General features: G+C 42.8%; 1 protein-coding gene across 4 annotated transcripts in view; it reads right to left on the bottom strand.

The window, feature by feature from the left end:
- Positions 1-16,204, bottom strand: part of LOC309559025 (ankyrin repeat and fibronectin type-III domain-containing protein 1-like) — a 722,127-nt gene that overhangs the window by 90,754 nt on the left and 615,169 nt on the right. For all 4 annotated transcript variants that reach the window (XM_082262137.1, XM_082262136.1, XM_082262139.1 and 1 more), the window contains 5 exons: positions 11,835-12,036; positions 8,621-8,828; positions 5,121-5,315; positions 2,948-3,061; positions 1,638-1,735 (listed from right to left, as the gene is read on the bottom strand). In XM_082262137.1, coding sequence (XP_082118263.1) covers positions 1,638-1,735; positions 2,948-3,061; positions 5,121-5,315; positions 8,621-8,828; positions 11,835-12,036 — 817 coding nt within the window. The remainder of the gene's footprint in view (positions 1-1,637; positions 1,736-2,947; positions 3,062-5,120; positions 5,316-8,620; positions 8,829-11,834; positions 12,037-16,204) is intronic.

Here is a 16,204-nt window from a genome sequence, read left to right as displayed (position 1 = left end):
TACAAACCAGCTCCATAAAGACATGGTTTGATGAGTTTGGTGTGGAGGAACTTGAGTGTCCTGCATAGAGCCCTGACTTCAACCTTACTGAACATCTTTAAGATGAATTAGAACACCAATTGTGAGCCAGGTCTTCTCGTTCACCAAGGGTATCTGACTTTAAAAAATGGTGTTTTGCTGCAAAATATGGGTAGAATGGTGCAAGAACAGATTCCTGGTATAGAGTGATTACCATGCATTAACATAGAGTTGCCTTTTGACCACTTATTGGTTCATAGTTAGTCAAAGAGCCCTGTGTGGCTCCTTTATGTCTACTTGATGGATGCTACACCTTACTTTTGTACTATGTACTATCTGTACATGTTGTAATATTTCCCTTTCCAAGTTTGTACATGTTGAAAAACAATAAAAATGTAAAAATGGGAAAAATGCTATTTTGCCTGAATGGTCACAAATTCCCACAGAGACACTCCAAAATCTTATGGAAAGCCTTACCATAACAGTGGATGGTGTTATAGCCACAAAGGAAGAGGGTTAGCTTTATATTAATGCCCAAGGTTTTAAAATGGGATGTCCATGCTCAAGCTAATTAAGTGGTAGGATCGATGGTAATGTGTCTACAAACTTTTGGTCATATACCATATGTAGCGCTATCCCCGCAGGAGTCACTGGTTACTGGTTCATGGACCGGAAAGCAACACGCATTTCCAAGTTGCATCCAGACACAATAAATCAGTCCATGGGCTTGTTTTTGTTGTTTTATTGGGTAGAACAACTTGGATAGGGTATAGGGATTATGGGATTCTCAGCTTGACTTGAAGAATAACAGATAAGGACAGATACGGACAATTTCCTTCCTATGAACAGAGAAAAGATCCTAGACTGCTCTCCTTGTTAGAACCACCCAGTCTATTGGTTCAGTGGCTGTCCTCCTAAAAGCTTGCTACATGTGGCAGCCTCTCCCCTTGGGAATCTCTGGGTGTGATGATGTACTCACTCTGTCCTCCTTGCTCTCTGCTGCTCTTTGGCAAGATTTCTTTTCAAATGGAAGACAACAAGGTGCACCAAACTAAGTGTAGCAGATAAAATTAAGGAGGGCATTTATTAAAAGTCGCCAGTCAATTGGCTACTCACATGATGTAAGAATAAACAAGGCGTGAGTTTTAAAGAGAGTCTGTCATCACTCGGGGGGGGGTCTCGGTTTCTACACTGCACAGCAGGTCCATGCTGCGGTAGACCTTATGACCCCCCCCCCCCCGAGGGACTACAGACTCCCTTTTAAACTCATGCCTTGTTTATTCTTACATCATGTGAGTAGCCAATTGGCTGACAACTTTTAATAAATGTCCCTCTTGATTTTATCTGCTACATTTGCAGTACCTGGTTGCAGGACAAGTCACACAAGTGTGAAAGAGGCCTTAGTGTGGTCAGTTTTTGATAGGAAAGCAAAGGGACTGACAGGAACACCAGGAATTTCACACAAAGGAAGCAATACAAAGATACAGCATACTTTTTTAGTACATGGTACTGTAGGCATATATCAGGAATATGAAATGTTTACATATTTTTTAGGGGCAAAATTTAAATAGCTCCTTTGCATCTACCATTATACTGTAAATAAGCAATGGGTTACTTACTGAAACAAGACCTCTGATGTTAAACTGCAAGTTTCTCAGCTTCTCGATAACCACCTCTCCCACATTTGGAGAGAATGAAGATGATAAGCTCCATTCCACTGCAGAATACCAAAGAAACATGAAGTGCATTGCTTATTACATAATGTATAAAATAAAATGGGACCTAGTATAGATTTCTAGTGGGTCTCTTGCTTAATTAATCCTGATGGCCATTCCGGACAAAAGAGACATGTATAAACTCCACTGTGTGCAATTATTTTTAAATGAGATATTTACAACTGTGATAAATTATTAACTAGCTGTTATTAAAAAAAATCTAACAAACACAACAACAACTGTAAAGCTGTATTAATAGAAAAGAAGATTAAAAGAGGTATGTGTTAAGAAAACAAATAATTCAGGATAGCCCTCAGCATTTTTTTTAATCGCAAACACTAATGACCATCATTACATTGTGGGAAAGTTACATGTGTTGCTGCACTGTGGTGTCATTCATTCTGAATAACAAGTCAATGCACTAAGGCAACGCACACATGCACACTAAGCCAACGCACAACGTCTGCGCAATATTTGTGACATGTTCGATTTTTTTGTTACCTTTTGGTGCATTAGCAGTCTATTGATTGCAATGGGCTGCTATGACACGATGAACATTAACGCACTACTTAACACGTGTAAACACACCACACAGGTTTAAATGGGCCCTCAGGCAAACTGTTGTGCGGTACTCTGCCATTAATTTTAAGTGACAACCCAAAAAGTGCCAAAATGGATCACCATTTTAGCACATGACTATGGAAAGATGTGAATATGTAAATGATCTGTTGTGGTGTGCTGGAAAACATAAAGGTGCAGGTGCATTAAAAGGTCTGTCTTACCGCTGCCTTATTGCAATGCACATTAATGCAGAAAAAAAATGGGGGGGTTGATTTACTAAAGGCAAGTAGACTGTGCCCTCTGCAAGAGCAGTTGTTTCATAGCCTAGTAAATGAGCAGAAGCTCTGCTGACCTCCATCATCCAATCATGTGCAAGCAAAATGGCTGTTTATTTATTTTCCTTGCACATGATTGGATATTCATTGCATAGTGAAGCTTTACCTCATTTACTAAGCTCTTGAGCAATTGCTCTTGCAGAGTAAAACTGCACTTTACTAAGTGCACAGACTTTTTGCCTTTAGTAAATCAACCCCCAAGTGTTCATATGTGTGCATTACCTCACTGCAAATGTGTGAATCTGGCCTAATACTTTAATAAAATTTAAAACAAAAACTTGAGAGAACATGAGAACTTTTCTTGCACAGAGTTGCTACCTTTGTATTTTGTGATAACAGCAGAGTTGACACTCAATGGCTCCTGGAATGTCACTTGTAGCGTGGTGCTGCTGGTTACCGCCAAACAAACATTGGTTGGAGGATCTGGCACCCCTGAAAGATGGAGCAGAATAAATTGCCAGTGTGGGTAGAAAAGCTCAGTTATTTTTCATCATAGACCAAGATTTCTTATATACACAGTTATAATTCAAGCTAAAAAGAAAAGGTCAGCCCGCCAAAAACTGATATTTCAGGTATAGGTGGAACCTGCTGGGTCAACCACTGTTTTTTTTTTTAAGACATTAGCACTTTTACAGTGCCTTGAAAAAGTATTCATACCCTTAAAAATTTTCCACATTGTGTCCTGTTACAACCAAAAAAGTAATGTCATAGACCAACACAAAGTGGAACATAATTGTGAAGTAGAAGGAAAATGATAAATGGTTTTTAACTTTTTTTACAAATAAATATGTGAAAAGTGTGGGGTGCATTTATATTCAGCCCCCCTTAGTCAATACTTTGTAGAACCACCTTTCCCTGCAATTACAGCTGCAAGTCTTTTTGGGGATGTCTCTACCAGCTTTGCACATCTAGAGAGTGACATTTTTGCCCATTCTTCTTTTCAAAATAGTTGAAGCTTTGTCAGATTGGACAGAGAGCATCTGTGAACAGCAATTTTCAAGTCTTGCCACAGATTCTCAATTGGATTTAAGTCTGGACTTTGACTGTGCCATTCCAACACATGAATATGCTTTGATCTAAACCATCTCATTGTAGCTCTGGCTGTATGTTTAGGACTGTTTTCCTGCTGGAAGGTGAACATCCGCCCCAGTCTCAAGTCTTTTGCAGACTCTAACATGTTTTATCCAAGATTGCCCTGTATTTGGCTCCATCCATCTTACCATCAACTCTGACCAGCTTCCCTGTCTCTGCTAAAGAAAAGTATCCCCACATCATGATGCTGCCACCACCATGGGATAGTGTGCTCAGGGCAATGTGCAGTGTAAGCTTCCCATCACACACAGCATTTGGCTTTTAGGCCAAAAAGTTCAATTTTGGTTTCATCAGACCAGAGCACCTTCATCCACATGTTTGCTGTGCCCCCCCACATGGCTTCTCGCAAACTTCAAACAGGACTTCTTGTGGCTTTCTTTCAACAATGGCTTTCTTTAGATTTTTGGAGTGCACGACTAATAGCTGTCCTGTGGACAGATTCTCCCACCTGAGCTGTGGATCTGTGCAGCTCCTCCAGAGTTACCATGGGCCTCTTGGCTACTTCTCTAATTAATGCTCTCCTTGCCCGGCCTTTCAGTTTAGGTGGACGGCCATGTCTTGGTAGGTTTGCAGTTGTGTTATACTCTTTCCATTTTCGGATGATGAATCGAGAAGCACTCCGTGAGATGCTCAAAGCTTAGGATATTTTTTTACAACCTAACCCTGCTTTAAACTTCTCCACAACTGGCTGGTGTGGTCCTTGGTCTTTATGATGCTGTTTGTTCACTAAGGTTCTCTAAAAACTTTTGAGGGCTTCACAGAACAGCTGTATTTATACTGAGATTAAATTACACACAGGTGGACTTAGAATTTACTAATTAGGTGACTTCTGAAGGTAAATGGTTCCACTATATTTTAGTTAAGGGTATCAGAGTAAAGGGGGCTGAATACAAATGCATGCCACACTTTTCAGATATTTCTAAAAAATTCTAAAAACCATTTATCATTTTCCTTCCACTTCACCTTTATGGGCCACTTTGTGTTGGTCTATCACATAAAATCCCAATAACATACAGTTACGTTTTTGGTTGTAACATGACAAAATGTGGAAAATATCAAGGAGTATACTTTTTTTCAAGGCACTGTATAGTTCCTAGCTCCTGCTAGCAGGCTTTAGAAGTTCTTAAAGCTTGTTGAAAGCCTGCTGAAGCCTGCTAGTAGCTTGCTTAAAGTGGCAATCAACACTCCAATTAGGATCTGTGTTCAACATTTACAAACTGGAGTTGAAAAATACTTTAAAAGCTTCAACAAAGCTTGCTAAATGCTCTTTGAATGCTTTGTCAAAGCTTGCTGTTCATATTGCTCTTATACAAGCTGAAGCCTGTGTGAATCAGGCCTAAGACTAAGGCTGTCCCACAGGCCAAAGAAAACTTGACACATTTAAATGAACCTGACTTACGTGCATGCTCAAATCCCGCTTTCATGCGCTTGTATAGCCGATATCGCCATTCCCAGGATTTCAGCTGCTTTTCTTTTTCAGAACAATCTGCATTGGGAGCTTCGTTAACAACTTGGGCAGTGAGGTCGTTCACTCTTTGTTCAGCTTCCCGCACCAGTGTGGACAGATGGAGCGACCGGCTTTCCAAGCTCATAACTAGAAGGGTAAAATATGGCAGGTAAGTAGGTATAGACTGTTCTGTACAAACCTCATTCCTGGTGTGATAACGATTAAGGCTGGGCATAGACAGAAGTTTTAGCTGATCTGTGCTGAATCTGCCAAAATTTGAGCCCTGCAAGCAGTACCTAGGTCAACAAAAGTTGATTAAAAAATCGACTGAGCCAAATGGAAAATTATCGGCATAATATCAGATGCAGTCACTGTTTGGCAGCGCCATTGTATTCAGGCAGTCATGGCTGCTACAACGGCTAAATACAATTACTGGCAGCGATTCCTCCTTTAACTTTGTTTATGGCTACCGTGTATGGCTACCTTAGGATAACAACAGGGAAGTACGAGGGAAGCACAAGACATTCCAGCAAGAAAAATAATACAATTAAATGAATATAATGAGCAAAATGATTTTGACTGCATGATTGCCAATTTCTTCATTAACTAGCATTGGTTCTGCTTTATTTAATGGCAAAAGAAATAAATAGTTTCACAATTATATTATAGTGGGATGTGAAAACATCTGTTTTCAGATTTTTTAGCAAGTATTTTGTGAATTTAATAGATGCGCTTTTAGGCTTCAGTTAAAGCATATAAAAATCACATGCAGCATTTTAAAGAGACCCTGTCACTGGAGGAAAGGGGAATACTGCTGCAGGTATAATGTGTATGTGCCGTCCTGTCATGGATGAATCACAGGCTATTTTTACATGCAATCCTTCACCGCTTTCTGAAGCCTTTGCCAAAGCTTGCCTGCTCTGCCTCCTGTCCATTCCTGCTAAATAGTGAGGCTGTCCATCAGTGGCGGGACGAGGTCATCTAGAGCCCAGGGCGAACATCTCAAATTGCACCCCCCTTCAAGATGTATAAGCATTATGTATCAGCAAAAATCCCCCCCCCCCCCCAAAAAAGAAAAAAATATCAAGCACTAATCTGCATGCTTACCCCCTAATCATAAAACCCCCCTCATCCCAGTATAAATCCACCCCTGCTGAAATCCCCCCTCCAGCACAAATCTTTGACCCTCCAACCTCCCCAAATCCTCTCATTCCCCATATTCCCCCCAGCAAAAATCCACCCTCCCTGAAAAAAAATTCCCCCCTCCTAGTACAAATCCTCTACTCCTAGCACAAATCCTCTCCCCCCCACTCCAAATCCACCCCCAGCACAAATCCCTCCCAATCCCCCATCTTAGCACAAATCCCCCCTCAATTTCCCCTTCTGCACAAATATCCCCAATCATCCCTGCTAGCACAAATCCCCCCCCCCCCGAATAAACCCCCCCCCCAGCACAAATCCCCTCAAACATCCTCGCTAGCAAAAATCCCCCACCGCAAAAAAAAAATATCCCCTCCTAGAACAAATCATCACCCCCTGCCATATTATCTTTTCTACCACAACAACCCCCCCCCAAAGTTCCGCTCCTAGCACAAATCTTCTTCCCATATCCCCCCTCCTAACATAAATACCCTCAAATCATCACTCCTAGTATACCTCAGGAAATCTCCTCTCCTAGAACAATTCTTATTCCCTGCTTCACCCCCCCCCCCCCAAATTACCCCTCCCAACACAAATCCCCTCCCTCCAACCTCCTTGTGTGGTGCCCCCTCGCCTCACATGATACCACAGTGCCCAGTGCAGCTGCCCCTCCTGCCCACCCCTTGTCCCGGCCCTGCTGTCTATCATAGTGATGGGCCAATAGGAATATGTGCAGCAGAGCTTGGCAGCAAACTCCAACACCAGCCAGAAGGGTGAAAGCTTTTTCAGCCTGCTTTTTTTTTCGTTTAACCCGTTTTTATTAGAATTATATAGTAAAGCATGGGATACAGAGTGAAAGAAGGGGTAATGAGGACATCTGTTAAATGTGTATCTGTGCTACTTTTTCCCATAGTTGCTTAATTAAGGGGCAGCTGCACCAGATATGTGTTAGCTTACCAATCTCTTTTAGACACCGCTAACATAGATTTGAGTTGATTGGGAGGATTCAATGCTGTTTTCAATGTTTTGACACTGCAGACCAATGGTACCAATGGGTCATTTGTGGTCCAGTCTTTGCAGACTACACTCCTGCTGGGACTACACAGCACAAAAGAAATGAACTGAGCCCCTTTGCTAATATGCCCTTTTCATACCCCTCCACTGGGGAGATTTTCAGAATGCAAAGCCTTAAAGTGTTACTAAACCCAGGACCCTGCATTCACTATATCTGGTCTCCCCACAGTACACAGAAATGCAATAGTTTTAGTAAATATAACCTGCTAAATACCTTTTCTCATCAGCCGTATATAGTGACCTCTATTAGTGCCTGGTTAAAGCTTGTAGGAGGAGTTTCTATTCTCCCCCGATTGTCCTATGAGGCTGCAGGACACCTGCCCCTCTGTCTGGGCAGTGCTGATTGGTCCTGTGCTGATCACAGGCACCCTCCCAAGAAAAAAAAAACTCTCTAGTAATACCCACCAAACTGAGCATGTGCAGCTTGCCCCTAAGGCTCTGTTCTATCAGGAGATGGATTGGGGATTGTAGACAAAGTGGAGGATCAGAGAAGACAGAATCAAACAGCCTTTTATCACTATACAGAGGATTAACCCCTTAGGTTCCACAATGAGTATAACAAGCATGCTTTACTGAATATACAGACTGATTTTACTGTTGTTGGTTTAGTAAGACTTTAATGCTATATTTACATGCCCAACTGGAGTTTAGCTTTAAAGCCCAACTCCAGACAAATAAAAAATGATCCCTTGTAATTGGACTGTGCTCATACTGCTAACAGTTCCTCCATCCCTGCAGCGTCTGCACCCCCCTGTTCTACTGGTCTGGGGTCCTGGCGTCATCAAGACCAGAGTGGGGTTCAAAGCCCAGGACACCCAGAGACAAGAGGATCAGATAGGTAAAATGGTTTCTCCACTCCCCTAAGGAAAATTAGGTATTAACCCTTGCAGTGCAGGCACAGCGGGCATGCATTTTCTATTTGTCTGGAGTTTACCTTTAATCATCTTCACTTGTGATAAACTCCTGGAAAATTTACACATAAACCAACCTGTTATTTATGTTCTGTGGCCCTATAAAAACAGGCCTCCTAATATTGTTGCCATTGGTATAAATTATGAGGCAGTGAAGAGACATAGTGGAGAACACTGAAGTAGTATTGTCTGCAAAGAAATAATGGGTTATAAATTAAGCTATAAACTGTGTGGTTGAAACCAAAGCTACACTACTATTAGCATAACAACCCGTCATAGAGAACTCTTTAGCGGTAATGGAGCATCCCTTCTATGCACATTACTCACAGTGTGGGCTCTCCTTTGCTCCGGCGTACAGTAACGTCTTCGCTATGGGTGCATTGTTGGTCATGATCGCTATATCTAGTGGAAGCAGGCCCTCACTATTTGGTGTGTTGAGATCCAGCTCCTCCACACTGTATTGCTTCAGTAATTCTTGTACCCGATCTAGATCTTGCATTTCCACTGCTTCAAAGAGTGCAGAATTCCCCTGAAACTACAATAAAAGGCCATATGTGAATAAACCTGAAAAAAGCGAAACAGCAGCCTAAAAGCTAAATACACAATTAAAGACATACAGTATGTGCTTACTGTTTACCTGCCAAAACATTTTTTATTTTGTACAGTCTTGTGATTTACATATATTGTTCACACTACACAGCCAGACTTTAATTTTAGTAATTAATCATCCTATGTAGGGCTGGGACAAGGGATGGGCAGGAGGGGTAATATTTGGAAGTTGAGGACTGCACTCCGACTTGAAAATTGCAAAAATGTATTGAAGAATCCAAAAATCCATGATAGACAAAATAATCAGACAGGAGACAAAGCATAGTTGACGCGTTTCACGGAATCAAATTTGCTTAATCCTAACTATATGCTTTGTCTCCCATCTCTGGTTATTTTGTCTATCATGGATTTTTGGATTCTTCAATACATTTTTGCAATTTTCAAGTTGGAGTGCAGTCCTCTACTTTGAAGAATTACAGCTGCCGGGATTGTGGGTCTGACGTTCCCCCTGACTTTGATTGTTGGACTTCTCACACCTGAGTGGTTTTCTGTGTGTGTGTTTGTGGGCAGGAAGGGCACAGTGGTATTCGAGGGCACCCGTTGCATGCTCCAGATAAGTGGCTGCCAACCAGTTGGCTGTCACAGCATGCTCCAACATGAACACTTTTCACCTTATCTGCCCACAGTTGGCATGGAAAACACACCATGCAAGCCCAATTACCTTCTAGCTTTGAGAAAACAGGTGATTGGCCATAAGTGCAGCATGCACTCACTGCCAACCATGGGCAGCCAGAGTAAGGGGGCAGAGAACGAGTGCAGGGCGGAATATCCATTCTACATCATGCAATAGCCAAGGGGGAGGGGGGTGCAGAGCCACATCCTTGTCCTGGGTGTTGGACGATCCAGTCTCGGTACTAGTCCTATGCCACCTATTGGCTTCCTGATTGGCCAGTGAAACAGCATTGTGCCAGTGCAGTGTGCAGGGTGTTGGGTGATGCTTGAACCCGCAGTGTATTTCTTGCATATGTGTGAACCGGGACTTAACCACTTGCCGACCGCCGCACGACTATTTACTGCGGCGGTCAGCCCCTCACAGGCAGAGCGAAGTAGGTCTACGTCGCTAGCCTGTGAGGCTTCTAGGAAGCGAGCGCGCGCCACCAGAGGACCCCCCCCCGCGTGTGCCCGGTGGACCCGATGTCCGCCGGGCACTCGCGATCGACCATGACACTGGAAGAAAGGCAGGCGGCTGATGTAAACAAAGCCGCCTGTCATTCTTCCCTGTGTAAGAATGGAGATCAGACAGTTCTACTATGTAGGACCGTTGATCTCTGTTCTTACACCAGTAGCCATGTCCAATCACAGTTAGAAGCACGCCCCTAGGACACACTTAACCCCTCCCTCTCCAATACAGTTAACCCCTTCACTGCCAGTGTCATTTTTACAGTAACAGCGCATATGTATAACACTGATTACTGCAGTAATGTCACTGGTAACCCCAAAAGTGTCAAAAATATCAGTCAAGGGTCCGATCTGTCCGCCGCAAAAAAATCGCAGATCGCCGCCATTACTCGTTAAACAAAAAAAACAACAAAAATGACAATAATCTTTCCCTTTGTTAGTAAACGCGATAACTTTTGCGCAAACCAATCAAAATACGCTTTTTGCGCTTTTTTTATGTATTATATAACAAATTGGCTGAAAATGTTAAAAAATTTAGATTTTTACATTTTTTTTGGGGAATTTCATATAAAAAAATGTGAAAAATATTGTTATTTTTGCAAAATTGACGCTCTTTTTTTGTTTACAGCGCATGATCAGAAAATCGCACAGCTGATCAAATACCACCAAAAGAAAGCTCTGTTTGTGGGAAAATAAGGACGTCAATTTCGTTTAGGTACAGCGTTGCACGACCGTGCAATTGTCTATTAAAGTCACGCAGTGCCGAATCGCAAAATAGGCCCTGGTCAGGAAGGGGGTAAAATCTTCCGAGGCTTAAGTGGTTAAACTCACGTTCCTGGTGGCAACATTTTAATAGATAGGAAGTAATGGGAAATTTCTAACTCATCCCTGACCCCTATATCCAAAACCAGAAAAAGAGTTTATGACATGACATACAATCTCCAGTTTGCAGATTTCAACAGTTTTATGATGTGAAATATATGTCTGCTATGCAGGGCTTTTTTTCTCAGAAAATAGGTACAGGAACTCAACCACACCCCCCCCCCCCCCCCCCCGACCGCAAAAAATATTAGGCGTGGTCAAATGTCACTAACAATGGGAGGGTTTTAAAGAGGCATTAAATACCAGGAGTGCATTACGTACAGAGTGCAGAGTTTGGGGGTGCGTTACGTACATAGTGCAGATTTCAGGGGTGCACTGCATACATAGTACAGAGTTCAGCCTTCTTACACAGCTGCTTACCTCTACAGCCCTTATCCACATCTCGCTTCCACCCCTCTTCAGCTGTCACCTGTGCACGCAACCCCCCCTCCATACCCCCATTTTCTCCCCACCTTCTTTAAAGCTCCACCATCTTCCATGTCTTACTTTTGTTACCGGTATAAGCAGAAGCACACAGCCAGCTCTAGTACTTCCGCACACTGTAGTTGGCTCTGCCTCTCTCACTTGCAGGGAGATCATACACCGGGGTTGTCAGCATCAGCACTGCACTCCAGGCACCCCCCTTGTCTCCATCCTGCACTCAGTGGGAGACACTCAGGAGATCAGATCTGTGGGAGTCGTTGGAAGACAAGCTGTCACTTGTAAACACAGAAGCCAGACTTCTGTGTTTACAAGTATTAGTGGTAAGCAGGAAGCAGAGGGCCTGAGCCAGAGGTGGTGGAACTAAGTTCCACCAAGTTACAGCTGCATAAAAGCACTACTACTATGTATCTATAGTTGTGTAGAAAGGAATGCACGTAAATGCCATTGACACCCTCATTGTCCAAAATCAACCTTCTTGCATCAGCATCAATATTGTGAAATGACATACAAGGCATGATTTCCGCAGCCTCTCCTTTTCATTTCGTGCCGCCAAGCTGCTTTCATCGAACGAGGTGTAGTTCACCCGGAACTTCCCAGACAGGTTCCTGTAGAGCCTCTTGGCAGCATTGGGCGAGGAGGGGCCTGGCGGCTTCTTGGTCTGTGCCAGCTGAAGGTCCTTTATCTGCTGTGTCATCTTTGGAGAGGAAGACCTGAGCAGGAGACAGAAAAATAAATGAGACGATATTTCACATAATAAAGCTGCAAAGAAAACCTTTAACAGTTGGGCTTATGCAGTTCTGAATATGCAGCCCTTAGGCAGAACTTGTGTTACAAAAACAAAAATTCACAGCCCAGTTATAGAAAAAAAAAGCTTTTGTTATTATACTCACCTTCAACCCAGAGCTGTCCCTCAAAGTAATTTCTTTGCACCACTAGTCTTCCAGGTTGAATAACGACAAGGGTCATTCAAATTACTTTCTCTAAGCCCAGGCTGCAATGGACCTAACCCCTGGAGGGATGTTATCAAGCTAGCAAGGGCTCAGAGTACTGCTGAATTGTTATTATGTGCTCACTGGGTAGTGTAAGGACCATCCATCTGGATGTTTCTGATAGATCAGGGGTCTTCAAACTTCCTTTTTTTTTTTTTTTTATAAATCTTTTTATTGAATTTTCATGTATAGTACAACAAATACAACACAAAGAACCAAACACCAAATATGTGTATGTTGCCCACGCAGTGGTCAGCCAGTGAAGGCGAAAAATATCTAAAACAGTTAGCGCTGGCAACACCAAAAGGACAATAGTGCGACAGAATAACGTTCACTATTAGATAGCGGTAAAGGACACAACAGAAAAAAATAAAAACACCACACACTGCCCAGAACTGACCTTCGTCAATCTGGGCATCCCTAGACCCTGTCCAAGAATTATGAGGCAGTTTCAGGGTCTGCCAACCATTTCGCCCACACTTTATCATATTTAGCCGGACAACCCCTATTGGCATAAGTATCATTATATAATGGGAGGTTGTTATTCACCAATTGTTTCCAAGAGGAAATTGAGGGAGGAGTCTGCTTCTTCCAATGCAAAGTAATAGCTTTTCTTGCATAGAAGAGAAGGAGGCTAGCAAGTGTTTTTTTGCCCTGGCATGGAGAATATTATTATAATATATTATACAAGGCCTAACAAACAGATTTAAATGGCTTGAGGGACCCGCGTTGAAATAAAAGTGTTAATGATGGTTATCACAGCCGACCATATTTCAAACTTTCTAAAGAAAGAGTCAGTTTACTGTCTTTCAGTTTACAGTCCAGTGGGAGTAGACAATTTCTCAGAGAGTAAACAATGCCTCAAACTTGGTAGTCAGTGAAAATATAAAATGACATAGCACCTGTGATAAGTATGAGGAGGAATACTGCCCTATCGTTGGTGTCACTGGAAGGAATAGAGCCCCATCGTTGGTTTCAGTGGGAGGGATAGTGCACCATCGAAGGTGTCAGTGGAAGGAATAGTGCCCCATCGTTAGTCTCAGTGGGAGGAATAGTGCCCCATCGTTGGTTTCACTGGAAGGAATTGTTCCCCATCATTGGTTTCAGTGGGAGGAATAGTGCCCCATCGTTGGTTTCAGTGGGAGGAATAGTGCCCTATCGTTGGTCTCAGTGGGAGGAATAGTGCCCCATCGTTGGCTTCAGTGGGAGGAATAGTGCCCCATCGTTGGTTTCAGTGGGAGGAATAGTGCCCCATCATTGGTCTCAGTGGGAGGAATAGTACCCCATCGTTGGTTTCAGTGGGAGGAATAGTGCCCCATCGTTGGTCTCAGTGGGAGGAATAGTGCCCCATCGTTAGTCTCAGTGGGAGGAATAGTGCCCCATCGTTAGTCTCAGTGGGAGGAATAGTGCCCCATCGTTGGTGTCACTAGAAGGAATTACTCCCCATCTTTGGTTTCAGTGGGAGGAATAATGCCCCATTGTTGGTTTCAGTGGGAGGAATAGTGCCCCATCGTTGGTCTCAGTGGGAGGAATAGTGCCCCATCATTAGTCTCAGTGGGAGGAATATTGCCCCATCGTTAGTCTCAGTGGGAGGAATAGTGCCCCATCGTTGGTGTCACTGGAAGGAATTGTTCCCCATCATTGGTTTCAGTGGGAGAAATAGTGCCCCATCGTTGGTCTCAATGTGAGGAATAGTGCCCCATCGTTGGTCTCAGTGGGAGGAATAGTGCCCCATCATTGGTCTCAGTGGGAGGAATAGTGCCCCATCGTTGGTCTCAGTGGGAGGAATAGCGCCCCATCGTTGGTTTCAGTGGGAGGAATAGTGCTTTATCGTTGGTGTCAGTAGGAGTAATAGTGCTTTGTACCAGTGGAGGGAACATTGCCCCAAGGGCCAGATAAAGGCAAGCAAAAAGCTACATCTGGCCCACAGGCCGCAGTTTGGAGACCACTATGATAGATCATGTCTATAGTAATAGAAGACATGCTTCCATATGACTGCTCTTGGTGTAAAATTGACTATTTCTATTATTATTCTTGCTCCTTAAGTCTACCTATGCTCCCACCATTTATAAAATTGTACACACTCGGATAGCCAAGAGTTCATGTTTATCTAACAGCTGATTAACAGACTAGCTTGTACAGATATTATGGTCATGCAGCTTGCTTATAGCCATCTTTAATCACCATTTATCACTTGTATATTATTATTTAGGCTGGCCATACACTTGAGTAGATTTTTGTTTGAAAATACTCTTGATTGCTTGACGAATGTAATTTAAAAGGACTTCACAAATGTGTTTGCTTTTAGCATTCAATTTTGGAGTAAATGGAATTTCCCGAGCGAAAACCTCATACACTGTTAAAAATGTGTTCATGTGAGAAACATTTTTCATCCCGCACCTTTGAATTTTCTCATCATAATGGTCAAAAATTAGCAGAAATTTGACTTTTGTCGACCAAAGTTTAGCAATACTGTACAGCTGGGTCACCTCCCAGCATGTGATTAAATAGTAGTAGCAGCAGTAGCGTGATTGGTCATCTCTCTACTCTGCTCTCTACTCCTATCAGAATGTTCCTTGCCAGCTCATTTGTACTGTAGCACACCTCACCGTTCCCTAATCCTGGCCTTCCGCCTCCCAATATGAGCGCTGCCATACAGGGAATTATAGGTATAATGCTAATATCAAGTCATATTCAGGTACAGTACTTGGAATGGCTGCATTTAAAAATACAAATAATATTTTTTTAATGAAAACATAATTGCACTAATCTGATTTGTTATATCTACCTTGAGTTTAGCGAATACATGCGATACACTACGAATGCCCTACTATACATCAGAAGCACCGGGGCTCAATGGTCAGCACTTATGCCTTGCAGCTATGGTTCTTGGATCCAATCCCAACCAGGACTCTATCTGCTTGGAGTTTGCATGTTCTCCAAGTTCTTGTGTGGGATTCCTCCGGGTACTTGTTTTTCTACACATTCCAAAGATGTGAATTTGCTCCTGCATGCCAGTCTTACCCCGAGGAATTAGGGAGGTTTGGAGGAAAGACCTGGTGGCTTACCTGGTAAAAATTTGCCAAGAAAATTCCATGGAAAAGGCTCTCAAAGATTTCAGACAAGGTGCCCAGAGAGCTATCCCAGAAAAGAATCAAGCATAGCAAAGAGCTGGATAAGACTGAATGAACACAGTATATTCTGTACATTCATCAGAAACTCCTGCCCTGTAGTACTAGGGAAATTGATTTGAATCACAACCAGGACACTGCCTGCATAGAATTTGCATGTTCTCCCTGTACTTGTGTGAGTTTAGCCTGAATTCTCTGGTTTTTTTTTTTCACACTCCAAAGACATGCTGGTAGGTTAATTTGCCCCTGTCTTAAATTGGCCTTGCTATGTGTCGGCTATGCAGACGTATTATCGCATTCTCCATGTCGGTGCCAAACTTAGTAATTGGGGAGGTTTGAGAAAAGACCTACCGTGTAAAGAAAATTTGCCAAGAAATTCTATGGAAAAGGCTCTGAAACATATCAGAACATGGTGCCCGGAGAGCTAGCCCACAGAATCACAGAGAGGCAGATAAGATTGAATGGATACACACATTTATCAGTATCCTCTACCTTGCAGCAATCAGGATACTACCTGCGCAGAGTTTGCAAGTTCTCCCTGTGCTTTTGTAGGTACGCCAGTTTCCTCCCACACTCCATGCTGGTAGGTTAATTGGCTCCAGTCTTAAATTGGCCGTATTATGTGTGTACAAATTGGCTTTGCACATTCCGCATACCAGTCCCAAACTTCACAATTAGAGAGGGTTAAGGAAAGGCCTGGTGACCTACCTTGTAAAAAATTTGGCAAGAAAATATTTTGGCAAAGGCTCTAAAGTGTA

The sequence above is a fragment of the Pelophylax lessonae genome (genome assembly GCF_965119305.1).
Source record: "Pelophylax lessonae genome assembly, chromosome: 6".
NCBI lineage: Eukaryota > Metazoa > Chordata > Amphibia > Anura > Ranidae > Pelophylax > Pelophylax lessonae.
Note: the sequence above shows the minus strand (reverse complement) of the source record. Positions and strands in the feature narration are given on the sequence as shown.